This window comes from Camelus ferus, chromosome 18 (assembly GCF_009834535.1).
Source record: "Camelus ferus isolate YT-003-E chromosome 18, BCGSAC_Cfer_1.0, whole genome shotgun sequence".
Taxonomy (NCBI): domain Eukaryota; kingdom Metazoa; phylum Chordata; class Mammalia; order Artiodactyla; family Camelidae; genus Camelus; species Camelus ferus.
The window spans coordinates 14,886,535-14,914,508 of NC_045713.1; the positions used below are offsets into that span (position 1 = coordinate 14,886,535).

Here is a 27,974-nt window from a genome sequence, read left to right on the forward strand (position 1 = left end):
ATCACCGCCGCCGCGCCCGGGGCGTCCACGCCCACCAGGCTCAGGTCCCGCCGGCCCTGTCTCCGCGCATCCGCCGGCCATCAGAGCCCCGCCCGCCTCCTGCAGACGCGCCCCCTGCAGACGCGCCCCCTGCCCTACTGCCGGCGCCCCCGCCCTACTGCCGGCGCCCCCGCCTTTCCCGTATCCCGCTTCGCGCGACGCCTGCCCACTCCTAAGATGGCGGCGACGGCGTCGGGAGAGGGCGACCCATGTGGGCTCCGGTGACCAATGGGCTTCCGACCTGCGCCGCCGGCCTGGCGCGGGAGGCGGAAGTGCCTCGGGCCGCCGCCTCCGTCCCGGCTGCGGCCCCTACCGGTTACATAACTCGTTGCGGGCTCCGCGCGGCCCCACTTCCTGGCTCCCAGGGACCCCAGGATGCGCTGAGCCCCACAACGCCGTCCGCTGCCGCCGGCTCCCGCCCGAGGTGAGTTCCCTCGGGCTCGGACCTGCAGTGAGGCGCCGGGCCCGGCGGGGGACGGGGATCATGGAGGGCAGGGGAGGAGTTCCCGTCCCGGGTGGGAGCGCAGTTGGGGCGCCCGCCGGGGCGAGGTGGCCCGAGGAGGACTTGGCGGAGCGCGGGACGGACAGTCACTTCAAGGGAGGCCAGGGCGCGGCCCACTTCAGCCGGAGCCCAGACCTCTCCGCGGGGTTTCAGGGTAGCCTCAGAGCTCGACCTCCCCGGGGTGAGGGGGCAGAGGCCCCAAGCCCCAGGCTGCGGAGGGGCCCGCTTCCCACCCTTTTGCCCGGGGCGCCTCCGTGCCAGGCCCCAGGACGAGTTCGTGGGGAAATTTGGAACCAGAGGACAACCTGCCTCTTACTAGCCGCCGGTCTCGCGGGAGGTGAAGAGCCTGTCCTTTTTACAGTTCAGCGGTTTGCCGCCGCCTCGCCTGGCCCTGCCTCTGCTTTGGGCTTTGGTACTTGTTGCACAGACTGTAGTTATTCGCCGAGTTGTTTATCCTCCTGTGAACTCCTGAAAGCCTGAGGCTTTTGAATCGTCTCCGCGTCTTACTCCTTCAGCTGTACCTTTTGGTTAAGACAAATCAGTTTCTTATGTTTTTGGTAGTATGCCGACTCCTACACCAACTCTGCCCTCCTCTGCCCAGTCAGGCATGTCCCAAGGAATAGAGGGAACCTGTAGCTTCTGTGGTTTGTCACACTGGGAAGATTTTCAGGAAGGCTTTGAGCCTTTTCCAGATCACTAACAACAAATATCTGTGTGCCCAGTGGGTGTCGGACCCTAGGACTTGGAGATGAGGCATTGGCTGGTTCATTGATAAGTTTTCACTCTGCCAAATCCTCAGGCCATACCATTTTGTTACTCATTTGTTCCGAACGAAAAGGATAACAGCCCCACGGAGTAGTTCTCTGCGGTACCTGAACTGGTTGGTGTTAATCAGAGCGTCAGAAATGGAAAGAACATTGTTGCTGGCTGCAGAGATTTTACAGGAACACTAAAGGCAGAAAACTTCTAGTTAATGCTTAACTGAGTGAATTGGGAAAGTCACCGTGACTCCAGGTCCTCTACAGAAATACCACACTCCATGTAGCACTTTGTGATACACAGATAAGTGTTAGAAATTCTTTAGCCAATAGTACTGGCTTGCAGGGTGGGAAGAAGGGAGGTTTTGAACAACACTGAATTAAAAAGGGGGCTGAGGCAATACAAATAAATACTCTCTTCTTTCAAAAATCCCTGTATTGCTTTAAGCTCAGAGAAGAAACTCAAGGGTGGCCTGAAATAGAAGTCCCTGTCATCTTAACACCTGTGCAGATCAGTCATGGCAGTACACATAGGTCTTCATCTCCCCTATTCTAGGAGCCTGTACCTGTTGAAATTAATGTGCAATCTGGCCCTTTGAGAAAGTGGTGTTCTGTCTCATTTGGGTTATAAATTGCTGGAGTTCCATCTCACTGAGCTTGCACACGTGCTGGGTTTCTACGAAGACATTTAAAACCTGTAAGTAATGCAGTCAAGTCTTGGTGTGGTGTTAACAGGCCAGAATAAAAGATACAGACACTTTTTTAGAAGATCTCTGTATCCTGTCTTTAGCCTCTCCCAGCTGTAACTCACAGTGACTTTGTCGCCATATTTGTGTTAACCACACCCCGTCGTAGACTTCAGATATGACCTGTTGAAGTTGCTCAGCAACAGCTTGCTTCTGGCTGGGATGGAAGAAAATTCTTGGATTTGAGAGATAAAAGACACTTACAGTTGGCCTAAGAAGGGTGATGCTGTCATTGCTGACCAGGTGCTCTGCTGGGCAGTGTCCCAGCCTCAGTGTACCTGCTTGCAGAAATTTGTCCTCTGGCAGCCCGAGGTGTGTTTAGTCTGGGTGGACACAGCATTCCTTACCTTGCAGCAGCCACAGGGAACACAGTGTAGAGAAAACTCCTTGGAGCTCTGAGTTCAGGGCAGAACTAAGATAGCCCAGGGGTCTCTCTTTGTTGGTGACAGCTCTCCTTCTAGAATAGAAAGCTGGCTGGTTATCAGGCAGTGTCTCCTCTTAAATGGTGGCTCCTGCATCTCTGTGTCATACCTCCAGTATCCCCCCAACCCCAGTCCATTTCTGGAAGGAATCCACAAAACCCTCATGGCTTTTCTACCTCAGTTCCTTGTTTGCAAGCTTGTTCTATAGACTCTGCTTCTGTCCATGAGCAGTGCTTTCAAGCAAAGTGCTGATTTGCAAAACAATACTGAAGTCCTGGGTCTCTATCTGGCTAAATTCAAATGTGGAATTTAATTCAGCAAATATTCGTGAGTGCCTTTGCTAACTCCAGAATCAGGCCTCTTTCCCTAAATATGATTCTTTTTAATATGACCTCTAGGAGCTGGCTGGCAGACACATGACCGAGCCTGGATAGTAAGGGAGAGGGGGAGTAACAGCAAATGAGGGCCAGTCTCTAGTCCCATCCTGTCCTTATCTCAGATTCCCCATCTCTTCCCCTGAGGCTGACTTCCCGCTCAAGCAGAGCCCATGTGGCAGGGAGGGGCCCAACATTCCAAATAACTGTGGCAAGGGCCACCTATGAGAATGACAATGTAAAGATTTTTAAATTTCTCTTCAAATTATAAGTAGAATGATTATCTATTGTGCCCCAAAATAGACTCTCTTATTGCCAACTTGTAAGCCCCAGACCTTGGAACAGCGTGGCATTTTGTGCCCTGATGCCAGAAATAGACATTCTAATACAGATTCATAGTTGTAAAGAAGCAAAGAGAAGCTGGTTGTGGAAGGGACAAATGTTTATTCCCTTTGCTTCCACAGGAAGACCAGAGAAAAGTATTTTGTCATTTTTAAGAGACCACATTAAACAAGAAATTCTTTCAGTTCTGTTTCTTGTTGTATAGTTATTGCTATTAAAAGACAAATTGTGTTCCTCTTTTTTGTTTCCTACATTCCTGAAATAGGGCAGCAAAGGAGTGAAATTTGAGCCCCATCTTAAAAATAACTGAGAAGAAAGCAACTTTATTTTATAAAATAGTCTTTGGGTAATTGTCCCTTAGCTACTGAAAAGAACTCTTATCTGGAAAGTGTTAATGCAACAATATTTCCATCGTTCCCTAGCATTGGTGGGAATGCTATTTGCTACTTTTTTTAAACTTGTTTCTTTTTAGAAGATGACTCCTTCTGACTCTAGTTGTAAACTATTTAGAAGGTCTTGCTGGTCAGAAATTTGTTGCGCTTTCTACTCTTAGATTCAGATTACCCTATTGCTTCTCCTCTGGCCTCCCATTTTTAACCTTTTTGTTGGAATATACGTATAGAAAAGTGCGCGGCTGGACCAGTGGTCATAAGGGTATGGGAGTTTAAAAGTTGGCACGAAGAGAGTCTATTTGGGGGCACAGTGGGTAACCATTCTACTTATAATTTGAAGAGACTCTGTGAAATTCCCAAGTTGTTACTAATTGAATACAGCCCATGAGATTATTATAATATAAAGAGTGTATTCATAATTTTCACATACTGCCTGAAAGCCTTCATTTTTCCCCCCGAGGATTAAAAAAAAAACTCCAAGCTCATTGTTTTTCTTTAAAAAAAAAAAAAAAAAAAAAAGCTCAAATGATACAGAAGTGAGCGCTCTAACACAGACATCTGCCATCATTCCAGAGGCAAATGGTGACAGGAGGTTGAATTTCTTTTTAAAAATCATTTTTGTTACAAAAGTTAACCTCATGATCAAGTGTTAATTTATACCAAATTTGACCCACTTTCATGTTTAATATCTTTGTGATTCTGAAGGATCTTAAATGCCAGCCCCGGAGAAGCGGAGATTTAAAAAAAAAAAACCATCCAACAATAAAACTCCACAGAGTGGGATGGAAAAAGCAGAGGTGGGGGACTAGTTCACTGAAGGGGCAGCGATGAGGGGCAGGCAGCTTTCTGAAACCTGATTCCCCTGTAGCTCTGCTTTTCTCCCTCAAATTGAGACCCTCTGTCCGGTTCACCCTGTGCCCCAGGCAGTGCTGAGGGTACTTACAGCCACTGAAGTTCTCTGTGGAAGGACCAACTTGCTCTTAGTGGGGTTGGAGCCCTCGGCAGGGTCCATTTCTCAGGTGTCAGTCATGGATGTGCATGTAATACATACATTTTACTACTGGTAAGTGCATATATTTACCACCCTCCCAGCTCCCAAATATAGTATTTACAGGTGGTTTTGTTTGTTTTGTTTTTAAACCCAACTGGCTGACCCAGTCCCTCCATCTGATCTGAAAGTTAACATTCTGCATGGCCCTGTCCTAGATGACCAAGATCCCAGATTAAAAAGCCACGGGGCCAAGGCACCTCTTCCCCAGCCGTCCTTGTGGCCCATCCATCCCAGGCCCAGCTCCGTTCGCTTTGAGCTCTGATCGCAACCTGCAGCGGGAGCGTGCGGGCTGGCGGCTGGGGCTTATCTGTGCTCATCTGTACCCTCATTTCCATTCCAGGAAGAAGAGACCTGCCCGAAACTTTGAGGCAAGGGGCCCTTGAGGTCTGCTCTTGGCTCCGTGTCTCTGGTCCTCAGTTCAGTGGCCCTTTTTCTCCCAGGTCATGTTCTTTTCTCTGTTTCCGTTGTCTGTGCTTGTCTCTCCCCAAACCTGGGCTCTTGTCCCCCAGATCTGACTGAGTGGGGCCATAGAAGGTGAGCAGTCCTTGGGCTCCCACCCACATCCAGATCTCCTTCCGGATTCTGCTCTGATGTCGGTCTCTGGAACAACCACGGGATTCTGCCTTTGGATGGAGCATGGGGGTTGCGGGTGGCACATGTGCACGTGGCCAGGGACCCAGCCCTCCACACGTGATCATTTTACCATGGACGTGAGGGAAACAAACAAAACAGTAAGATAAAATTTAAAACAAAATAAGATCTGTCTCATTTTGGGACACGATGTAAACGCAGGAGGCCCTGAGGTGCAAGATACTTTGTCTCTCTTCTCATTCTCCAGCACCTTGTGACGGCCGAGTTCCTGGTGCAGGTCCCCCAAGTTCGCTGGCCCCCAGCAGTCAGCACCCTTTACAGAGGGCTTCCTTCTCAGCGCCTGGCAGGTGTTTTGCATGTGTCATATGAGGGCTTCGATCCCCATCCCCACTTCACAGCCCTCCCTGTGGCCAGGGGCCCACGCACAGCAGGCAGAGCTGGGCAGTTCATCTGAGCCCAGATCTGTGCGGCCTAGAAGTCTTGCCGTCTCCTGGACTCTGCTGCCTCCTGCTTCACAGGCCCTTTAAGAAACTCGTGAATCAATGATCCCTTTTGTTTGTTTGTGGAGAGGGCATGACCCAAAGCAGATGGAGCACATGGAGCGTTTCAGTCCTCTTCTTTGTTCCGCCTCCCAGAACTCAATTCAGGGAGGCAGAGCAAATAGTCAAGAAAAACATCTTGATTGATGCAAGGAGATTGATTCCCTGCCTTTTCCTGTGGCTGAGGGAGAAGAGCATCGCTTCCCACAGTGGTGGGGGCCCCTCCCTGCCCAGCCTGGTGGACAGCACTTTTCATGTTCACCGATGTACTATTCGCCACAGGATTCCTTGAGGAGAAAGAGCGGTTTCTGAGCATATTTAGGCAGGAAAACACGCACCCTGCCACCCCCAGTGGGACCCCCCCCCATAATTGGAGATGTCCCATTATGCTCTTTGCTATGACCCTAGTACCTGGATCAGGGTCTGGGTTCTCAGTACTGTTTGGGGTAAATAACTAAATGAAGTCTCCGTATGGAATTGGCGGGGAGAGGTGTAGAACCTTTGGCCCAGTGGAAAGAATGGGCTGGGCCTGGGAGTGCTCCACGACCACCTGTTGTTGACTTATTTTTAAACTGAAGGATAGTTAACATGCAGCCAAGTGCTCCGATGTGAAGCATGCAGATCCACCCGCTTGATGCCTAAAGGAGAGATGGAACGTCACTGTCGGGCAGCAGGCTGCCTTTTGCCCCCTCAGTGTTTCGTCTGTGCCCCCCTTTACCGCCTTCTGATTTCTGTCACCAGTGAGTCCTTTAGCCAGTTTCAGAATTTTACACAAGTGGAATCCTCCACTGTCATCAGGTTGTGTTTGAAGGAATGTGTCTTTGTGTGTGACGAATATATGAGCTCCCCTCAGCGTGATGGAGTGGGTTTTAAGAGGGAGACTGTTGGGAACTGGAGTGCTGGGTGTTTGTTTCTGGTCACCCAGTGAATTATTCATGTTCCTCCCACTCTGAGGTTTGGGAGGGAGCCCAGGCTGCTGTGGAGACAGCTCACTCCCTCACGGGCAGCTGCTCACTTGAACAGACGAGTGGTGATGAACGCTCACTGTTTCCCTCACATGCCACTTTGAGCCCTTCAGCCCATCTTACTGATGTGCAAGGCAGTGCCCTGTGCTCATCACTGGCTTATTTCTTCTTTTCTGCATCATCCATCCTGGCTCAGAGTCCACTGTTGTTGGATTTTTGAAGCTGATAAGCCTGGTGTCTACAGAATTTCACACTCGCCAGGGCCAGTGGTCTTTATTTTCTGTGCTGTGGACGAGTGTGTGTTCATCGTCCCTGAAGCTCTGCTGGAGAAGCAGCTTGGGGTGCCCGGGAAAGACCAGGACTGTGCTGGGTCACGGGTGAAGGGAGCCCAGGGTCCGGGAAGGGGATTGAGGGTGATGTGAGCTATAGTGAGTTAGGGGAGTTGATCCTGGAGGGAGGCTGCTGGATTGCAGAGAGGGCAAGCTGTCAGTGCATTGTCACCACGTGCTGGAGCAGAGCCAGGCCAAAGGGCAGGTAGGGCGGCAACGGGGCAGGAAAGGGGCAGCAGAGGCGGTACCGCGGGCCGTTTCATGGAAGGAAGAGGCGGGCGTGGGAGACTTGTCCAGGAGCGCATGCGCGATGCGCTTACAGCCCATCGGAGGGGCGTTGTGTGAAAGAGAAAATTGAAAATGTTGGCAAAGGGGGTGCTTGGACCAGGGAGGGAGGGGATGTGGAGCTGGGCCAGGGACCATGGTGGCCCTTGAAAGTGGCCATCTCATTTATCTTCCCCGCCAGATATGAGAGCTGAAGCACAGAGTGGACAGAGGTGTCTCAGTGGACAGCGGGACTGGGGTTTGACCCAGGGTCACGGTGACTCCAGCATCCCTACAGGCTCTGGGAGTACATAGAAGGCACAGGTCCAGAGCACAGGTGGAGGGTGGCCTAACCTTGGCAAGGAGAAAGGACCCTTGTGAACCAACAGGAGCTAAAGAAGAGAAGGAAGGGAGGGTTTTAGGGGCGATGGGAGGTGCAGTGTGGTCACGGCGCGCCTGAGCACCGGGAGTCTGCTCAGGTCAGGAGTGCAGTCCAGAGCACTTCTCAAGGCATTGAGAGGCCGGGGGCAGGTTTTAAAAGTTAAATATGGCTTGTCTGGCACCAAAAAGCAGTCTTTGAAGAAGAGACCCTGTGGACCTGGAGCATCAAGACACTGTCTGCAAAGGGGAGTGGTTTCCAGGAAATAGGATTGTTTTCTGGCTTTCTTACTTGGATGGGAGTGGAGTGGCCCATGGGCATCATGATAGTGCCAGGAAACCCCTCCAGAAACTGGAACAGTCCCATTCTGAGCCCCCAGGTTGTGAATTCCCAACGCTTGGCAGTGGGAGGGGGATGGAAGATGCTCCTGTGGATGCTGGCTTCCCCTCTGTCCCTTTGGCTGGGCCCTCAGAGGTGCCTAGAACATGTGGTTGGTGAGGGGACACCCAGGTGATGAGGTACCACCCCTTCCAGCCACTGTGGAGTCTTCAGGGAACAGCAGCCTTCAGTATAGGGACCTGAGAGGTCACTTCAGTCCAGAAGGAAGGTGAGGCCCTCAGATAGCCCCCAGGGATGAGGTCTGGGGAAGGAAAAAGGACAGATGGAGAGGTGAGCAGGCACACCCCCTCATCAGATCTTGGAGAATCTGGCTTCTGTCCCTCCTAGAATTGCTCCACTTACATACCCCTTAAGGCCAAGGACAGGACGCAGACCCAGGAAACCTGAAGAGAACTCTCACTGCAGCCTGAACTTTGCAGCTTCATGTTGTAACTTGAAAACTGAGATGAGCTTTGCATTCTCCTGTACAGTGTGTCCCTGCTGTTGTAGTGTAGATGTGTCCGTATCTTTGTGGGAGAATTTGCCAAAAGATGGCCTATGTGCCTGGCTTCAGTGCCCGTCCACCAGCACCTTGGGGCTTGGAACAGAGGCCTGCCTTAGGGGCTCTGCTGTGGCTTCACCTGCTGGTCTCTGCTCTCATGTGTGTTCAGAAGCCTTGTCCTTTAAGCCCTTAAGGGTAGCCCATGGCAATAGGAGATCGGTACTTGGTTGAATGTTCTGGATGGACAAGTGGGGTCCCCACAGGTGCTAGATGTCAGTCCCCTGGCCTCTCCCCCCGCAGTGGCCCAGCCACGGGCCACACCAGCCCCCTGCCTGCAGCGCCACCATCTAGAACTCGCCCTCTCTGACACTTCCATTCTCTCACGGCACCTGGGTGCCACATGCTCTGTTTCCAGAGCCTTCCTGTCCCCTTTTCCATGCCTGTCTGTTGTGGTGGGACAGGTTAGGCACTATAATATGCTGCATTTTCCCTTAGTTAAATGAGAAGTCTTCCTATTTTTAAATCAAGTCTTCTAAGGAACTGGCCAGGGGAGGAAGGTATAGCTCAGTGTTGGAGTTCATGACAGCATTCAGAAGGTCCTGGTTTCAATCCCCAGTACCTCCACTAAAAAAATAAACCTAATTACCCTCCCCCTAAGAAAAAGAAAATAAAGTTAAGAACTGGCCTTTGAAAATGTGGAAGTACTTTCAGTAGAAATGCTAGAATCCACAATAGCTGTGTGTCTTAGAGCCCAGTGTTTTCCCTGAAAGTTGAACAGGTTAAAAATCCTACCCCTTGGGTCAAGAGCCTTATCCCAAGGATACTGGGTAGCGAGGAATGTATAAAACCCAAGAGATAAGAAAGAGATGCTTGTTTATTATGAATCTCTCCCTTTTCTATCAAACCTCAATTTTTTTAATGTTTTAGAATCAACTTTATTGAAGTTTAATATACATGCAACACGATGAACCCAATGAGTTTAACGTGTGTATATATATGTTTGCGTGTGTACATAGATGTTTGTGTATGTAACCATCACCATCAGAACAGTTCTGTCCCCTCGGGAAGTGCCCGCCCCTACCTCTTTGCAGTCAGCCCCCAGCCTCAGGAACCAGAGGTCGAGGCCTTGCTTCCTGGCACTTACTGTGGCTCCACCTCCCCAGGTGCTCCCTCCTGTGTGTGGCCATCCAGACCCCGGGCTCTGCCAGCTGGTTTTGTCGGTTGCCTGCACTTTTCCTGCCAACTCCGGTAGAGAGACTGGTGGAAGTGAGCTGACTGGGTCCTGTCCTCCCCCTCCTTTCCTGGGGGCTCAGGGCATGTTGCTCTTGGTTAGGAAAGCAGTAGGGCACAGCTGAGGAGACACCCAGAGCTCTGCCAAGGATGCTCAGGGCAGCCAGTCCTGTCACCCTGTTTCTCAGGCTGACTTAAGCCCATCACATCCCAGATGAACCACCAGTTTTCTGTGGAAGAGGACAACATGCAGTTTCCCAGCACAGGTCAAACGCTGGAGCTAAGAGTCGAGTTGAGATTCATCTGGTGATTCGGAGTTTGTGTTGACTTCCCAGAGAGGCAAATCTGAGCTTGATCTTTCCTTTCTCATAATCACCTAAGCAACTACACCGTGAAAACCCACAGACAACTCAGATGCACTTGGTTGAGACTTGATAACTTTCTTTGGCCACTTCTTACACACTCAAAGCCAAAGAAAGATTTTTTTCTTTGAATATGAAATATTCTAATTGGCCCAAATCTGGAGTAAGAGCCAGGTGGGCTGACAGCTCTTCCTCATCTCTGCGAGTCTGTGACTCCCACCAGCCTCCCTACCTTCAGCCTCATCTTCCCCAGAGCACCCCCTCCCCGACCCTAGTGGGCCTGGCTCAGAGGTGGGGCCAAGGGAGGTGGGATGTGGGCCAGTCCCATTGCAGGAGCCCATCTGCAGGCAACAGTGTGAGCCCCTGCAGTTTGACTTGTGGGCTGGAAAGCTAATTCTTTCAGGAATCTACTGTGACTTCCTTCAAAAAGAATCTTTTTTTATCCATTTGTTCACTAGAGAATCACTCACTCTCAAGATTGGGGCTGGTTTTTGTTTTCTTCTTTACTAATTTTTTTTTTAACGGAGGTGCTGGGGATTGAACCCAGGACCTCCTGCATGCTAGGCATGTGCTCTACCACTGAGCTATTAGCCCGTGCCCCCAGTTTTTGTTTTCTTTTTAACAGCTTTGTTGAGGTGCAGTCGACATACCATACAGTTCACACGAAGTGTACCATTCAGTGTATTCACAGAACTGTGCATGTCACTACGTTCAGTGTCAGAGCATCTTCACCTCTCCCAAAAGAAGCCCCACACCCTTAGCCATCATCCTCCGAGCCTCCCAACCCCCCTCCCAACCGTAGGCAACCACTAATCTGCCTTCTGTCCTATGGATTTGCCTGTTCTGGACATTGCATGGCCTTTTGTGTCTGGCTTCTCACTCAGCATCCTGTTGGCAGCGTTCATCCACATTGTAGCAGGTATCAGTGCTAAATATTGACTCTGCGGATAGATGCATTTTATTGGGTTGCTTCCACTTTAGGTGTGTTTTGGGGGAGCCCACAGTGGGCTCCCACTTGCACTCCTTTGCTCAATTTAGAGCAGAGGTTGTGCCCTCACTGGAGCATTGAGCAGCGTTTTTATATGTCATCCTGATTGGCCACTGGGTTGGGCAGGTGATGTATTTGGGCTTGTCTACCAGAATTTTCCCTGAAGGCAGTTGCCACTGGAAGAGGAGGGCCCTTGTCTCAGGAGTCTTCTCAGATGGTGTAGGGTTATTGACTGTCCCAAAGGCTTGACATTTTGACAGGGGCTTCCTGCATTTCCCATTTCTCAGCCCTGAGGGAAAGGGGAGAGGCGCTGCCCCAAACTGGCCTGGTGGTCAAGACTTCGCACTTTGGGCAGCTTCAGTCCCAGTTTCTAAAACAGTGTCCTTTGCACTTGGGTGTCACTGTTGCTGCTTAAAACCTCCATGGAGTTTGGAGGTTGGTTTATTTGGATCCCAAGTGGTATTCCCTGCACCCATGACGCTCTGAACCAGGCGCCTGACCCTGGGGCTGTGCTGGCCCCAGAGCAGGTGTGCGGAGACCAAGGCACTGCCCCGAGCCCGCCGTGTGGAATGTCAGGGGCATTAGCACCACGCGGAGAAGTGTCCACACAGAAGCTCAGCCTCTGTGGAGAAATTTGATAGGTTGGTGGTTAATTTTAATTAGGAACATTTTCAAACATCCACGTGGAATGCCCATTGTCCAGTTCAACAGTTATTAACATTTCACCATTTTCGCTCCCACTAAGTTCAGTTCCAGAACTTTCTGTCATTTTTGCCCCCAGTGTGCATCTCTTCAGGGACATTTTCTGTGTAATCCCAGTGCTATTCTCGTTCCTAACAAGATTAACAACACCTTCCGTTGGTGCCTTTAGAGGGTTTGTGTGTTGTGTGTGTGTGTGTGTGTGTGTGGAATCTGCTGTCGTGGGGGTGGGGGGTCGCCTGCGCAGCGGGGCGTGTGCAGAAACCTCCGGGGAAGCGGCGCTTTGCCCCGGCGGCGCTGGGCTTGGTGCTGCTCTTGGAGCTGTGCGGTCGTGTTCCCTGGGGCAAGACGGCCCCTTCCCTGGGAAGCGGTCCAGGGTGGTCACATGAGGGCCCCGCCTCACAGGAGCACGTGGGCTGTGCGCAGGCGCTGACTGGAAACCAGGAGGAGGAAGCAAGGGGGTCCTCTCTCATGTCTGCTCTCAGACCGTGCTGTGCGGAGAGTTGCGTTGAGGTGGCGTGGTCCCCACCCCTTAGGGTCTGATGTGGCCACGGAGCTCCTACAATACCTCCTCCCGCCTCGTCTGCCTCCCCACCCACTCCGTGTCTGCTTCAAGGTCACCATGATGTTTCCAGCCTGTGGACCTGGCCTCTAAAACCCCCACACCAGGTGGTCACCCTCAGGTTGGTTGGTGCCATGGAGGGATGGGGGACAGTGGCAGACCTGTCAGCCTACCCTGGGCGAACCCTCGAAGGAGCCCTTCTTCCGAGGCAGAGCATCCCGGGGTCTGTCTAGGGCTCAGAGACTGACAGCTGTCCCACTGGCCCTGTGGTCAAGCCTCAGGGTAGATTTCAGCCCCTGGCAGGTGACAGGTTAGGACATAGCCTTCCCAGGGACCCTCAGGGGAATGCCTGTGTCTCGTGGGAAGCAGGCAGGAGCAGGGTCAGGACAGCAGGAGGTCACTGCACTTGGGCCCCCTTTGACCTCTGGGCATCGCCTGGACCCTCACGGTGCCCACTCCCAGAACTATGACTTATAGGGTCAGTTTAGGTAAGTTCAGGCTCCCACCACCCCAACCCCAATGTTTGTTAAAAATTTCAGATATGTAGAAAGATTGAATGCATGGACAGTAAGTTCCTATTTTATATCAAACTGCCACTTGGATCCAACAGGTAATAATAGCATTTTGTCACATTTGCTTCCTAAGTAGTTGAAAACATTTTTGAACCATTTAAAGTTAGTGTTAGGCCTCCTGATGCATCACTCCAAAGTATTTAAGCATGCATCTCCTAAGACTGTCTGCGTAACCACTATACCTTCCACATCGAAGGCAGTTAAGAACAATTTCATAACACCATCTGCTGTCCAGCCCATATTTCAATTTCTACAAAATGTTGTTTGGCTTTTTTTTTTCCAGTAAGAGTTTACATGTCACATTTGGATGTAGGTCTCCTTGTTTCTTTTAGTCTACTTTTTTTTTTTTTTTTTAATGATACAGACTTTTTGAAGAGATCAGGCTAGTTAGTTGTCTTGTAGAATGCCACCCATTCCCTGTTTGTCAGTTGTGGTGTGGTTGATCTTGTGCTGGGTGTTACCTGTGAAGCTTCAGCCCCAGAATTTTAGGTGGGAACCCTGAAGGCTCTGTGTTTCACACGGGGGGCACTAGGAGAGGCTGGGCTCCACCCCCAGGAGAGGTGTGACTATGGGATCTCAAGGTTGAAAAGGTTCGACTTCTCCTTGGCATTCGATGACTAAGTCTTGGGGGTGTGGGTGCTTTGTTAGGGCCTAGCACGTGGCCTTCCTTTAACTGCAACAAGAGGCTGCTCTGTCAGCAACCTGGGCTGAATGTAGTTTCCTGATTTAAGAGTCATGCAGCTAATGACCCATGACTTGAACTTTTGCTCTCTCGAAGTCTCTTTTTCTGTGCCCAGCTCTTCATTTGCTGCGTAGGGGAGGAGAAATAGCCCACCCAACAAGTGCCATTTCCCCTGGAAATCCAGCAGGTCACGGGCCCCCCACTTCCCCACTAGGCTGCGCCAAATGGGGCTGAGCCCTGAGTTTCCATGGCAGTCACCACTGGCCCTGGTTGGGAGAAGTCGGGCTGGCAGGTCGTGTGCTTTCCCCATGGACAGAGAGCAGGTGTGAGAGAGCTTGGAGCCTGGCCAGGGAGAAGCAGGGCTGGTGTAGGTGCTCAGTGGGCAGCTCAGGGGCAAGGAGGAAAGAGAACACAGGCCAGAGGCAGACTGCCCTCTGTGGGGCACTGGAGCATCCCATGTGAGCAGCGAGGGGACCCTGGGTCCCCATCCTGCCAGGCTTTCCTGGGCCTCAATTTCCTCACCTGCAAAGTAGGGGTGACTGTGACCCGTGGTGGGGGGAAACACTGCATGGTTACTGAGGACATTTTAATCCTTGGGGACAGTGTGTGCTTTCCCATCTCGCCTGCTGCACAGATTGGTATGAAGAGGAGGAAGGAATGGGGTGGGTGGACTGGTGAGGGGGTGTGGCCGCCCTCCTGATGCCCCTCTTCCTGCAGGTGTGAATGACAGAGGTGGTGCCGTCCAGTGCCCTCAGCGAGGTCAGCCTGCGCCTCCTCTGCCACGATGACATAGACACTGTGAAGCATCTGTGCGGCGACTGGTTCCCCATCGAGTAAGTTGAGCGGCCTGCTGTCCCCAGCTGTGGATGATGGGGCAGGGGCACGGCTGGGGCATGTGTACACAGATCCCCCAGTGCTGATACGCTGGAAGACTTGCTGTGAAGGCCCAGAGTGACCTCGCCCATCCGGGGACTCCAGGCCCTGCTCCCTAACTGCCATCGGGCTCTTTGCACGTCACCATGTTACTTATGTGAAGAGCTCCCCTAAAGGGCTTTGCTGAGACTTTAGTTAAGAAGATGTTCAATGCAGTGCTACTTATAATGTTCAGAAGATTGAGAAGCAACTTAAGTATCTTCACATGAATTGGTTACATATATCAGGGTATGTGTGTGCAAAAAGACAGTATCATTCAGCCAGGAAAAAAAAAATCTGTCATAGAGGTATATTTGTTGACAAAGTTTTTTTAAATGAGATACTAAGTGAAAAAAGTAGACTAGAAACCAGAGTGTATCACAGTCCCACTTTTATTTAAAAACATGTACAAGATAAAAGCTTGGGAGGAGGTGCACCACGTAGCAAATGTTTCTGGTAGTTTGGGTGAGTGGATGATTAGCACCTACAGGTTTGTCCGTTTCTGTTTGTATTTCCCACATCTTTCTGTAATACGCACATAGAGCTTTTGTAGTGAGAAAAATAGTGCAAACTTTTAAACATTAAAAATGAATAAGATCCTGCCTAACATCCCATTTCCATGAGCCTTAGCCTTAGACTTGTTTAACCCACCGTCGGCAGGAAGGGGTGGGGGGCATCCCTTGCGTCCCTGATGGGGGTGTGAACTCACAGCTGTCTGGGGGTGTGGGCTGGCAGTGGCTTCGTAGGTTAGAAAGTAAACTCTTCTCAAGCCAGCAGTCCCACCACTGGACAGTAAGCCAGTAAGTCCATGGATTGGGTCCTGCTGAGGGTGGCCTGGAGCAGGCAGAGCCACACTGGGCAGGGCCTCTGTGGCCCCGAGGTGCTCTGCCTGCCTTCCTCTCCTTGCCACTTCCTGGGCCTAAGGCCTCAGGTTCCAGACACAGTGGAGAGACCTGCAGTCCCTCCGGGCTATGTGGTGGCAGCTCCATGTCCTGGCTGCTGCACCAGCGTGGCTCTCCTGGGGTCAGAAGGCAAGAGTGTGGAGAGGACCAGGAGAGGGGCCTGGGGATGCTCAGGTGCTATGGAATCTCCCAGTGGATGGGCAGTGTCCTCTACAGAGCAGACGTGAGCAGAGCACCTCTCTGTTGAGGGCCCAAGGACCTCCTCCAGCTCTTGGTCTCAAGAAGGCAGCCTGGGCTAACCTGGTATGTCCGTTAGGAGACAGACCCACACACACTCCTGACCGAATCTCCTTGGTTGTGGCTGTATCTGCCTGTTTATCACTGCTTCCCGGGGCTCTGCAGTCACTGTCTGTTTTCTGCCCTCCTCGGAGGGCTCTTGGTGAGCAGCCCTAGCGCTACTGGACACACCTTGCCCTTGAGGGCCTGTCCCCGAAACTCAGATGCACTCAGCTGTGCACTTGGCTCTCCCCACACCACTTCCCCCAGTCTTGGAAAAGTCTCACAGAGTTCTTGGAAGTCACCCAACTGCCTGCGGGCTGCTGAGGGTCGTCTGTCTTAACTCCTCCACCTGCCCCTCCAGGCACTGCTCTCGTGGATTTTCCCCCTCTTGTCTCTGTGTCTTGTAAGATCATTTTTCCCATCAGAAATTCCCAGTCCCATCTGGACAGATAATTACTTTAAGAAGCTGATACTCTGCGAATGTGACAATTTGGTGGAGACCAAGTGATGGGCAGACCCCTTGTCAACCCAGAGCGAGGGACAGAGCAGCCTGGAGTCCCCTGTGGTCCCACTGTCTGCAGCACAACAGTGGTTGGACTTGACCTTTGGCGGGTTCATCCGAGTTTGTCTCCTCCTCAGGTACCCAGACTCATGGTATCGTGATATCACCTCCAACAAGAAGTTCTTTTCCCTTGCCGCCACCTACAGGGGCGCCATCGTGGGAATGATCGTAGCTGAAATAAAAAGCAGGACCAAGATACACAAGGAGGTGAGTGTTTGCAGCGGTGACTTGGTGGTCGCCCTCTGGACAGGCCCCTGGGGGCTTGTGATGGCCCCACTGCCTGCTCTGTGGCCCTTTCTCTTGGGGGCCCCGTGTGCGATGCTTCTACCTAGTTCATTTCTTGCTGTGCGTTCATGACAGTCAGACATGCGCTTAGTAACAAGGCTTGACCACGGTCTCATGCTCATTGCCCGTTTTGAAGTAGGGAGGAGCATAAGTGATGCACTAAGAACCTGTGATGTTGTCAGGACTGTGGAAGTGTCTGTGACTCCTACTGGTGGCAGTGTCACAGAAACTGCTCATACTGCTGTGGCCTTTTGAAGTTAGAGGGTGTGAAAACAAAGATATAATTTCTTTTCATCTAGCTTCATAGACCCTTCAAGATCTGTCTAAGAATTGGTGAGGGTCTTTGGGCACCAGGTTAGCAAATCCTGCCCTAAATGTAAAACGTGAGGCCACAGCTGCAAACGCATTGTGCCACATGGTTGACGTGGGTCAAGATTCTGCCTGGTAACTTGGATCACCTTTGCAACCGAGTACTCGGGCCGACCACCACGGGGCTGATTACTCCCAGGAGTGAAAATCCACCAGCAGTGGCAGCTGGTTCTTTTAGGCCTGAGGCTGTTTCTTCAAAAGTACAAGGATGTCTCTCCCTTGGAAAGACCAGTCCACTCGTTTACCCTGTTTTGCCATCCTTAGATTCGGGCAAAATTGGTTACTTTTAAGAGTAACTTTTTTTCTCCTGGCTTCCTCCTGAGTTCTTTTCTTCCATTTGTCACTGCTAAGATGTAGCAAAAACAAGGAAGAAATGTTGGTGCTTTCAGCAAATGTCAATATCTTTTTGATCTTTCCTCTTGAGGAACAAACTGCCCCACCCACTGCAACCCTGCTGTGACTTGTTCCCCAGGCCCCTCCCCCACAGCTCTTCCTGAGTGCCAGGGTGACCCCCAGCCCCACAGGCTTGGTAATTAGATCTCTTCGCTCCTTTGAGTGTATTGGTTTTCCCTTGAGGACAGAGATGAGGACCTTTTACTTCTGTTCCCTGGGTTCTCAGGAGAGAGAGCTGGCACTTTGTCAGGCCCACCTGAGAGGCTGAATGAATTCAATGCTGGGCTAAAGCAGAGCCTGTTTAGAGACATCAGCCGGGAGTGAAGTGCTCACCTTGCCTCTGAGACTGCTGGGCACATCCGCCTCTGTCCAGGTTAACTGTGGCCAGGAGGACAGGGGCTGGGTGAGAGCAGGGAGTGGGGAGCAGGGGCTACCTGGAACTGGGAGCCACTCAGTGAGCAGTGGATGGGACCAAAAAGGCCAAGTCGTCAAGCATCTTTTCCAGTGGGGGAGAAAAACCATGTACACAGCAGATGCTTCTTGTTCTTTATGAGGCAGAAGAACTTGAGAACCTCATGGTGGTTGGATCCATGACTCTCTCAGTCCAGAATTCCTCCTCCAGAACCAAGAGACTGGGGTGGCCACCCCCACCTCCCTTCCGCTTTACTCTGAGACCACCTGGGGCGGTGTAGGATCCTTTAGTTGAACTTTCCACACTTTGTGTTTGTCCACCTGTCTTGTCTCTTGGCTATTGAGGGACACGTGGTGAGGGCCCACCGAGCACCCACGCAGCACAGACATTTCCTTCTTACCGCCATGACCTCACTCACCTGGCATTGCTGTCCTTCCTCGTCCGGTCTCCCACCCACCCCAGGAGAGGTGGCTTTTTGTGTGTGCTCTCATACTAGCAGTTTGTCACAGAAGGGCCCGCACCCTCTCATTTCTATGCGGGGTGGGGGTGGTTCTCCATTGTCCTCTCTTCTGTCCCCTCCAGCCCCGCCAGGTATTCCCCCAGGTGTCATGGTCGGGAAGTCAGCCTGTGGGACATATTCTGCAGGGGGACCAGGTGCCTCCACTGTTGACCTGACTGTTTCTGACTTTTCCTTTAGGATGGAGATATTCTAGCCTCCAGCTTCTCTGTTGACACACAGGTTGCCTACATTCTAAGCCTGGGAGTAGTGAAGGAGTTCAGGAAGCACGGCATAGGTAAGGGGGGCCGAGCTCAAACCCCACCCTGACCACCCCACCTCCACATCCAGTCACTTCCTTCGTCCTGATGATTCTCCCTCAGAAATATCTCTGTCTCGTCCCTTATCCCTCATCCCTCTGTCTGAGGTCCCACTTTGATCCTTCTTCCCCCCAGCAAGTCTCCCGGCCCCACCCACCCCCTTGACCTTCAACCATCCTCTTTCCACGCTTCACCAAGTCTTCCTGCTATGGAAGTGTGACGAGATCAGATTAATAATAACTCCCAAACAGCCTCATTTAGGGAATGAACCCCTTTTACTGTGCTCCTCGCCACACACATAGCTTATGTCTGGTCCCAAGGTAGTCTGGATTAAAAGTAGAAATCATAATTAAACAAACAGTCCCAGCTACCATCTATCAGATGCCTGTCACCGGGGTGCTGTGCCGCCCTCATGGCTCCAAATTCCCATCCCACTCAGCCACACAGCCAGCGAGCCTCTCTGTTCCATTTTCCTGGGCTCAGATTTACACTCTGTGTTGTTCAGAAAGGTCAGTGAGTCCTCCACTACAGGTCTCGCCCCAGGGAGGGAACTAGCAGGCTGGCATCTGTGGTCCCGGACACCCGAGGGTCTTGGCTAACAAGCCCCATCTGGCCATGGGATGTTAGGGACTTCAGCAGTGGGTGGTCGCGGGAAGTCTGTCTCTGGTGCAGAGAGATCTGTGCAAAATCACTTCCTTGTCTGCCTCACACTTCCTTCCCGCCTGCCCTGCTCCTCTTCCCTGTAGGTTCCCTATTACTTGAGAGTTTAAAGGATCACATATCAACCACCGCCCAGGACCACTGCAAAGCCATCTACCTGCACGTCCTCACTACTAACAACACAGCAATAAATTTCTACGAAAACAGAGACTTTAAGCAGCATCACTATCTCCCCTATTACTACTCCATACGAGGGGTACTCAAAGATGGCTTCACTTACGTCCTCTACATCAATGGCGGACACCCTCCCTGGACCATTCTATATCCTTTCTTTGTCAGGGGTGAGGGATTGTGGCTTCCTAGCAGGGCCCGTGCGCCAGCTGGAGCCGTGGTTGCCTTCAGATGGCATTGGCAAGGCCAAGCTCACGGTACCAGGTGGTGTGGTGGGGAAACCTGGCCAGCACGTCTTGGGAAATGGTAGCCTGGGTGCAGACATTGGGAAAGAAGACACACTCGGGCACTCGGGTCTCCCTGGACTTCAGCCTGGTATGAAGGGAGGGTTTTAAACCTCCTAGTCCAGAATCCATCCATCTGGGAGGACACAGCAGTGAACAGGAGAAACAAAAGCCCCTGTTCTCATGAGGCTGTGTGCTGGCAGGTGGGAAGACAAGGATGTGAGGTGAGGAGAATTGTTTGCTGTTTTTGAACACCTGGATTTAAACCTTCTTTACCAGGTGTGTAACCCAGAGGTGTGCCCCTGCCCTGCTCCCTCCTCTCTAAGTCTCTCTAGCCCTTGACAGGTAGGGTGGGGCCAGGAGACTTCCTAGTAGTCATAGGGTGTGGCTCCAAAACACTCTGTGTATGTGAGAGAGAGAAATTAAATGGATGAGTCTAGGATTTATCCATTTCATGGGGAAATAAGTGGGAATGAGGAGGGTGGCCCCAAACCCTGCAGGCCTCACTCACGTGACGATAGGTCTCTGTGGAGGTCCAAGGAGTCAGGACTGTTGACTCCTGCTCATCACAGGGACAGGGCTCTGCCACTCTGAGGACTGAGTGTATGGGGAGAACCAGGAACACTTGCTCTGCCAAGCACCTCCCCCGGCACCCAGTCCTGTCCATGTGCCTGAGGCCTCACCCAGAAGGTCCTCTTGTATCCAGGCTCTGCTCTGCATTATTTTGCACAGTGGAGGCCCCTCCGTCAAATGAGACTTGCCAGCCCTGCAGAGGCTGAGCAGGCCCTTGGCCTCCTATGAGAACGGTGTGCTGTCTACAACAGCCCACAGTCTCCACGTGGCCCTGCAGACAGTGCTGCCCTGGGGTATGGGGCAGGGAAGCCAGTCAGTCTTCCTTAACGGAGCCTCACGGACTACATCCAGCACCTGGGCTCTGCACTAGCAAACCTGAGCCCCTGCTCCATCCCGCACAGGATCTACCGCCAGGCCCACAGTCTGCTCTGCAGCTTCCTGCCATGGTCCAGCATCACCACCAAGGGTGGCATCGAGTACAGCCGGACCATGTGACACTAGCCAGGCAGCCTCCACCAGACCCCACCCCTTGGTGCCCTGCGGAAACTGCCCTCCTGGCCATCTGACTTCTGCTGTCCTCTGCAGAGGAGCCCCAGCTGCAGGCCTGGTGCTACGTGGGCTCGGGAGCAGAGCTTCGCGGGGCATGCCCGGTCTCCGACAGGTACAGCAGAGCAGGTGGTGGGAAACAGGAGCAGAGCAGAGTTGGGTGATAGTACCAAGAAATTTTATTGCTTTCAGCAATAAAAATAGGAGCCCCTGGATAGGCAGTTGCTGCCGAGGGATGTTGGGCAGCAGGGCCCAGGGCTCTGATGGTTCCTGACCAACTCTCAGAAACTTCCAGAGGGAAAGCAGAGTCCTTGAGACCCGGTCAGAACTTCATTTTTTCACTTCCTGAACTACTTCTTAATAATGCATTCCCATGGTTTGAAAACTGAAAAGGTACCAAAAGATCAAGCCCCTTCTACCTCCGCCCCCAGACACTCAGCTTCCCCTTTTGAGGGGGCATCTGTGCTGCTGTGTCCTGGGCGGTGCCCCACCGTAAGCGTCGGCCTCAGCACCTACGCCATCGTCATTCAAACTGAAGCTGGGTGGCCTTGCCCTGTGGCAGCACCTGGTTGCTAAGGGCCCTGCTCAGACGTGGCCACTTCTGAGCACCCGTGTGCACAGCAGGGAGCTGGTCTCAGACCTCTGGGGACTGCAGAGATGGGAGGGGTCGTGGGGACTCCGGGGTCTGCCCCCTGTTTATGGACACAGCCTAGCAGATCTTTAGGCGTACCAAGCCTGCAGCAGGGCTCTGTGGCCTCCTGGGCCGGTGCCCCCATCAGTGCCGGGGTTTGTGCTGAGACCATGGGGGCCGATGGTCACTGGACATGGGCTCGCGCTCCAGAAGCACCTGGAACCCAGCTGCAGGCTCCTCAGCTGGACTGGCAGGGTGAGGAAGAGCATTCCCATGGAGGCCTTCACCCCTACTCCCCTCTTGTCTCTCCTGCAGGCTCTCCCAGCCCTCCTTCCTGTGTGGAAACCTGCGCTTCCTCTGAGCGCTGGTCCTGCCCCGCGCACCAGCCTCTGGGGCCGCTGGGGTGTGGCATGTGCTCTGTGGTCTGTCTCCTCTGCTGCCCTGGGAACGAGGGCACCCAAAAGGGCTTCCCTCCCTGCTTCCCCACACCCCTCACTGGCCTCTTCCCCTCCACTGCCTGTTCCTTCCAGCTCCTTCCTCCAAAGTGGGAACGAACTTCTGGGAGGGAAGATCCTAAGTGTCGTGGACAGACTTCACCCTAAAGACACAGGAGCGTCAGAACAATGCAGGGGCGAATTAAAGGGAGCGCCAGACTCCCGTGCAGACCCAGTGCACAGAAGCCTGGGGCGCAGGGCGCAGCCCCTGCCTCCCCACCCGGGGCTGGTGCTTGGTGGGCACAGCGCGGGAGGCTTGTCTCCCACACACAGCTCTGGGGCTTTGCTCCCGACTCAGGCGGTCGGACAACGGGACTGTTCTCCACACCGCCGCTGGGAGGCTGAGGCTTGCAGGCCGGTTCACTGTCTAGAGCAAGCAGAACCGCCAGTCGTCTGGTGGATGCCCCGTTCAGCTGAGCTACCGCAGGGGACCAGGCTGAAGACAGGCGCCGCCAAGGGTCCTGGGCGTCCTGTCCCCCAGGCCCCCAGCCCCCTGGGCTGTAGCGCAGAGGCCTGGGTAGATGCGGACCAGAGGAAGCTGAGCCGGCCTTGATCAAGTGAAACCCAGCTGTTGAGGCTGGGGCAGTCACGTGCCTTGTGGTCCCTCCGCCTCTGGGGCAGAGACCGGAGAGGCTGTTTGATGCCAGGAAGTGTGCGTGTGGACGGTGTGTGCTCCTGGTGTCCCTTCCGAGCTGCCTGCCACCTGCCCTGACCTCCAGAGCAGAGGGGGTGGTGCAGAGCTACTGTGGCCTATTGGAGCCATTGCCAGGGAGCACTGGCCCAAGGGCAGGAGGAGACGGAGCACCCCAGGCGGGGGCTCCGTGACTGGTGTCCTTCCTCCCCTCAGAACTTCCCAGCCTGGGGCTCCTATGTCCTCATGGTGGGAAAGGGCTTCTCGAGATGAAGGTGATCCGGGCATGAAAGGCCATTCTCCTCCCTTGGCTGGGTGTTCCCACCTCTGCGCTGACATTGACTTCACGCTGAGGCCCAGCTCCATGTCCTCTCTAATCTGAATCCACGATGATCATGTGATTTTTATTTCTGCTCCTTGGGTAAGGGAAGAGTCTTCCAGAAGGTTCTGCCTTGGACATTCATAATTGAGCTCAGAGGCCTTGTCCTGCCCTGCCCCCCTCCCCCACCCCGCCAGTCACTGCAGTGTCCAGCCCAGTGTTGAACAGGATTATAGTGTTTTGTCTCATTGCAAATAAAGAGACTAATTGGTCACATCCTGTCTTCCCAGGCTCGCTACACTTTGGCCCTGCCCCTGTGGATCTGCCCTGTGGCTGAGGGTGGCCTAGGAACTGCTTGTCACCTAGCAAGTCCCAACGATGGCTTGCAGCTCAAAGGGCAATTGTTTTTTACAATCATGATTGTAATTTACTCTGCCAAAGAATGCGGTCCCTGGGGAGAGGTCCTAGAGCTGGTGATTCAACACAGTCAGGCAGAGACCCTGGGCCAGCGCAGCCCACCACAGGAGCCTGAGGCAGGGTGCCAGCTCATCCTAACCCCTGGTGGTGCTTCCACCAACCTCTTCTTGGAGCTTCTGGCCACCCCAGGGGCAGGGGGTCATGCTTGTCACCCCGTTAGACAAAGGAGGAAAACTGGGTCAGGGGCTGGGAGTTGCCCATGAGCCACACAGCTCCTGATGGTGGGCCTGAGAGCCCAGCCCGGGCCTGGTCCCTCCCAAGCCCGTGTTTGCTGCTCCCTGAGGCCTGGGTCTCACCCAGATGGCCCTCCCTAGGGAACAAGTCCTGAGGCTGGTGGCCTGGACTGTGAGCTCCCACCACCCAGGGCCACACCCATACTTGAAACAGCCTGAAAAGCACGCAGGGACCCAAGTCTCCAGAATCTGCTATAGGAGGGAACAGGGCAGGGCCTGAGGGAGCGTTTCTCTGGGTCTGGAAGGGACCCAGCTGCCCTGGTTTCCAGAGTGTCCTTGACACCATCACGTGTGGTCTGACAGAAGCCTGTGAGAGGGATAGGTCAGTCCCAGCCTGACTCGGGCTGCCAGGACGGGAGGTCAGCAGGTGGGGGAGAGTCGCTGAGGCAAACCCAGGTCTTCCCATCCTGTCCCCCGCAGGGCTGAGGCCCAGTGATGTAGAGCAGGGGGCCCTCAGCCAGAGTGATTCTGCCCCCTCCAGGGAACATTAGACTATCTGGAGACAGTTTTGGTAGCCACAGTGGGAGGAGACCAGGGACGCTGCTAAACATCCTGTAGCGTACAGGACAGCCCCCCACAACAAAGATGTCAACAGTGTGAGGTTAAGACATCCCATTACAGAAGAGCCCAGGCCGGGTTACCTGGAGTCCAACCCAGCTGGGTGGAGAAGGGCTGTGCCCACTCTGCCTGGAGGGTCAGGGCAGCCAGGGGGCCCCAGGGAGAGTGAACACAACCAAGCCTTCATTGAGGGGCAGCGTGGGGTCAGGGCCAGCCTCTCTGCCCAGGTTGGGAACTTGCCCTCCTCCCTGACATCCTCCACAAACCCAGTCTAACTTCCTTTGTCCTCTGCCCCCTTGGCCCAGAGTGCCAAGCCCTGCTTTTAGGCCTGCTGAGACCCTGCCCACCCACAGGAGGATGGCTCCCTTCTCAACTCAGGGTGGAACACCTGGATTCCCCAGGATCGATTAACACGGAACTTTGCTCTCAGAACACAGGTGCCAAGGGGCTGTTTCTCTGGCTGAATTGCCTGATGACAGACAGACCACAGGGACAGAAGGTGCAGGCCTTGGCTTTTATTGATACTAGACCTGCAGGCTCCCCAGCCTCTTGGGAGCCCAAACTCTCTGCTCCACCCAGCCTCTCAGGTACAAGTGGCTGACTTGAGTTGGAGCAGGCTGCAAGAGCATGCCCAGGCTTCTATTTTTTCTGTCCCTCCTGCAGGACTTCCTCCTCCCTTCCCCCTTGAGTTTTCCTGAGGCTGGCCCAGGCTCTGGTGCTGGGCAGCTGCCCAGGTGTCTCAGTGTTGGGGTGCCACTGGTAGGGACTGAGCCCTTCCTGGACCTGCCTCCTCCTCCTGGGCCATCCTTTCCCCTCCTGTCCCAAGCTGGGAGAACCAGCCCCGGCACTCGGATCCCTACGGCCTCTCCAGAGCCCCAAAGCGAGTTCTCTTGTACAAAGGACATGTGGGCTCCTCTGAGGCCCCCCAGGATCTCTTGGGCCTGAGCCCCAAGCCTTCAGGGGGACAGGACTGGGAGGGGGCACCCTTGGCTGGGTCCATGCTGGAACTGGAAGCTGAGGAAAGGGAGGAGAGAAGAGTCACTCAGGTACCCAGGGGAGGCTGCCAGTCCACCCTGTGACCCCCAGAACCTGGCATCCTTCAAAACAGGAGGGGAGGGGACGTTCTCCTTAAAGAGAACCCATGAGGAGAGAAGAAAGAGGGAAACATGGTTCAAACTAGAAGGACCCTTATCTAATCTGAACCCCTGATTTTACAAATGGGGAAACTGAGGCCCAGCCAGTTGGGAAGAGCCGTCCAAGATCCTTCATTAAGTGTGGAGCTGGGACAGGGACCCAGGAGGCTTGGGAGTGGAGAAGGGCCACCTAGGTCCATCTGATTCCCCTGCTCCACCCTTCCCTGGGTTTTCCCATTCAGTCCCCAGCCCTGCAGCACCTGGACAGGTGCTCACCTGTATTTCCTAGGCTGTCCCTGGGCAGTTGAGCTTCCAGAAGTGCTGAGCGGTGGCTGTTACCTGGGCCTAGAATCCCCTGTGGTAGCTCCAGGGGCCAGGCCACACCCTTGGGCTGTGGGAGGCAGCCCCTGGCCATGAGCCGGCCCAGCCAGTGGCTCTCACACTGGCCAGCAGGCTGCACGTGGCCTGGCAGATAGAGGGCCAGGCCCCGGAGGTGGCGCAGTCGAAAGTTCTTGGGCTTGCTTCCCTGGGCACTGGGGCACTGCTGCTGCTGGGCCCCCAGCCCCCCTTCGTAGATGTTGGGTGGAGTGTCAGGGTGGCTGAGGCGTCCTTGGGCCCAGCTCACTGCATCTGTGGAGGGGAGAGCAGGAGGGTGGTGGCCGGCTGGCCACAGTGGCCATGAGGGGAAAACGCAGTCACATGCTCGTGAGATGGGCTCCACCCCCCACCTGCGGAGCCTCAGCTTACCTGTCTGTCAGAAGGGCTCAGCCCCTTGCCTCCCATCGCCTCCCACCACCTCCCACCTCCTCCCACCCCACATAGCTTCCCTCCCAACTAACAGGAGCTCTGAGAAGCTTGAGCCTTGGCACCAAGATCACTTTCAGGACTTCAGGCTCTCTCTGCCAACCTGTTTTGCCCTCTACCCTAAAAAGAGTATTCTGGTACCCAGGGTCACACAGCCTGGACCAGTGGCCATACCCCTCTCCCACGCATGCATGTCCCTAAGGCCACCCTTGTGGCTTTGGGCCCAGGTCAGGACAGGAGGGCATCTCTGCTCCTGCCACTCCTCCCCGCAGCCCGGCACCTTCTCTTATGCGCAGCTCAGAGAACGCACAGACCAAGGCTTCCATGGAGGGCCAGTGTGGTGGGGAGGAGTGGCCGGGCCTCCTGTGCAGCAGGGCTCTGCTCTCCCCTACCTATGGGCTGAGTCTGCAAGTCTCCCCTGGCAACCAGCTCTATGATGTCACAGGGAAGACTCCCGGGTTTCCTGGACCCCTGAGTTTGGGAAAGGATGTCCAGGGCAGGATCAGGGTGGGAGGAGGGCAAGGGATGGAGATGGAATCCTAGGGGAGGTCCCTGGTCCCTCTGGCTTCAGATAGGCAGACAGCTTTTGCAGGCTGGGAAGTCACTTCCTGGGGTGAACTTTTGAGGTATCCATTTCCTCATCTATGGGTGGGACATGAAGGCTTAGGGGTGCAGACTTGCTTATATCTGGGTTAGTGCTTTGAGCATGCTGACAGGTGGTTCTGGATGACTGGGCAGCTCATTTAATTTTTCTGTCCATTTTCCCATAAGTAGATGATGGCATACTGTGTGAATGGTACCAACTGTGAAGCAGGATGTGGAGGAACTGGAACTCTCATGTACTGCTGCAGGGAATGTAAGATGGTACCACAAGTTTGAGAAGCAGTTTCTAAAAAGTTAAACTTTAAATTCTCTTTATTCACAGATGACATGATCTTATAGACAGGAAACATTCACACTCAAAAAAGAACTACTTGAGCTAAAAAAAAAACTATCAGCAAATAAGGTTCAGCAGAATCTCAGGATACAAGATCAACACACAAAAATTAACTGTATTACTACACGCAAGCAAAGAACAAAAAGAATAAAACAGTCATAAAATTAACCATGGAGGTACAAGACAACACTGAAAACTACAAAGTATTGCTGAAAAAAAATAAGACTTAAATAAATGGAAAAATATCCTCATTCATGTATTTAATATTGTTAAGACAGCATTCCTTCCCAAAGTGATCTATAGATTCAATGCAATTCTTATCAAAATCCCAATGTCCTTTTAGGCAGAAACAGGCAAACTGATCCTAAAATTCATGTAGAATTACAAGGGAGACCAAAAGCCAAAAATGATCTTAAAGAAAAAGTTTGAAGACTCAGATTTCCTGACTTAAAAACTTACTACATACAGTGTTACAGTAAACAAAACAGTGTGGAGCTGGCATAAGGCTAGACATCTAGACCGATGGAATAGAGTAGAGAGCCGAGAATTAACCCATACATCTATGGACAATTGATTTTTGACAAGATTGCCAAGACTGTTCAGTGGGGGAAGGAATAGTCTATTCAGCAAATGGAAAGAACAACTGGAAGTCCAGGTGATAATGAATGAAGAATGAAGAATGGCATTAGACCCCTACCTCACACCATATACAAAAAATTAACTCAAAAAGCAACAAAGACCTAAATATAAGCACTACACTAAAACTGTAAGACTCTGAAGAAAACAGGGGTAAACCTTCATCATGATGGATTTGGCAATGGGTTCTTAGATATGACAACAAAAGAAAAAAGCAACAAAAACAGATAAATTGGACTTCTTCAAAATTGAAAACTTTTGTGCTGCAAAAGAAGCTATCAAGAAAAGA

At 53.0% G+C, this 27,974-nt stretch overlaps 2 protein-coding genes across 5 annotated transcripts; one reads left to right on the top strand and one right to left on the bottom strand.

Annotated features, from left to right (window-relative positions):
* Window positions 1–269: 269 nt before the first annotated feature.
* NAA60 (N-alpha-acetyltransferase 60, NatF catalytic subunit) lies at window positions 270–27,892 on the top strand. 4 transcript variants are annotated; one of them, XM_032461125.1, is made up of 7 exons: window positions 271–463; window positions 4,967–5,066; window positions 14,386–14,501; window positions 16,401–16,530; window positions 18,480–18,576; window positions 20,688–20,947; window positions 21,779–27,892. In XM_032461125.1, the coding sequence occupies exons 3-7, from the start codon at window positions 14,392–14,394 to the stop codon at window positions 22,508–22,510; spliced, it is 1,329 nt and encodes a 442-aa protein (XP_032317016.1). In that variant the 5' UTR covers window positions 271–463; window positions 4,967–5,066; window positions 14,386–14,391; the 3' UTR covers window positions 22,511–27,892. The 4 variants fall into 4 exon arrangements, with proteins under 4 accessions (XP_032317018.1, XP_032317016.1, XP_032317015.1 ...); XM_032461127.1 differs by lacking the exon at window positions 4,967–5,066 and having other exon boundaries at window positions 270–463; window positions 27,038–27,892; XM_032461124.1 differs by lacking the exon at window positions 4,967–5,066 and having other exon boundaries at window positions 273–463.
* C18H16orf90 (chromosome 18 C16orf90 homolog) lies at window positions 25,032–26,305 on the bottom strand. Its single transcript, XM_032459480.1, has 3 exons — window positions 26,287–26,305; window positions 25,585–25,971; window positions 25,032–25,189 (listed from the first exon to the last, which is right to left on the bottom strand). The coding sequence occupies exons 1-3, from the start codon at window positions 26,303–26,305 to the stop codon at window positions 25,032–25,034; spliced, it is 564 nt and encodes a 187-aa protein (XP_032315371.1).
* Window positions 27,893–27,974: the final 82 nt, after the last annotated feature.

What these genes read in the sequence shown, in the direction of transcription:
- NAA60 (XM_032461125.1), top strand. Translation starts at nt 14,392, where the DNA reads ATGACAGAGGTGGTGCCGTCCAGTGCCCTCAGCGAGGTCAGCCTGCGC. An exon ending in GGCGACTGGTTCCCCATCGA is followed by an intron (nt 14,502 to 16,400) that starts GTAAGTTGAGCG and finishes TCTCCTCCTCAG; the next exon opens with GTACCCAGACTCATGGTATC. An exon ending in GTTCAGGAAGCACGGCATAG is followed by an intron (nt 18,577 to 20,687) that starts GTAAGGGGGGCC and finishes CATCCCGCACAG; the next exon opens with GATCTACCGCCAGGCCCACA.
- C18H16orf90 (XM_032459480.1), bottom strand. An exon ending in GGACAGCCTAGGAAATACAG is followed by an intron (nt 25,190 to 25,584) that starts GTGAGCACCTGT and finishes CCCTTTCCTCAG; the next exon opens with CTTCCAGTTCCAGCATGGAC.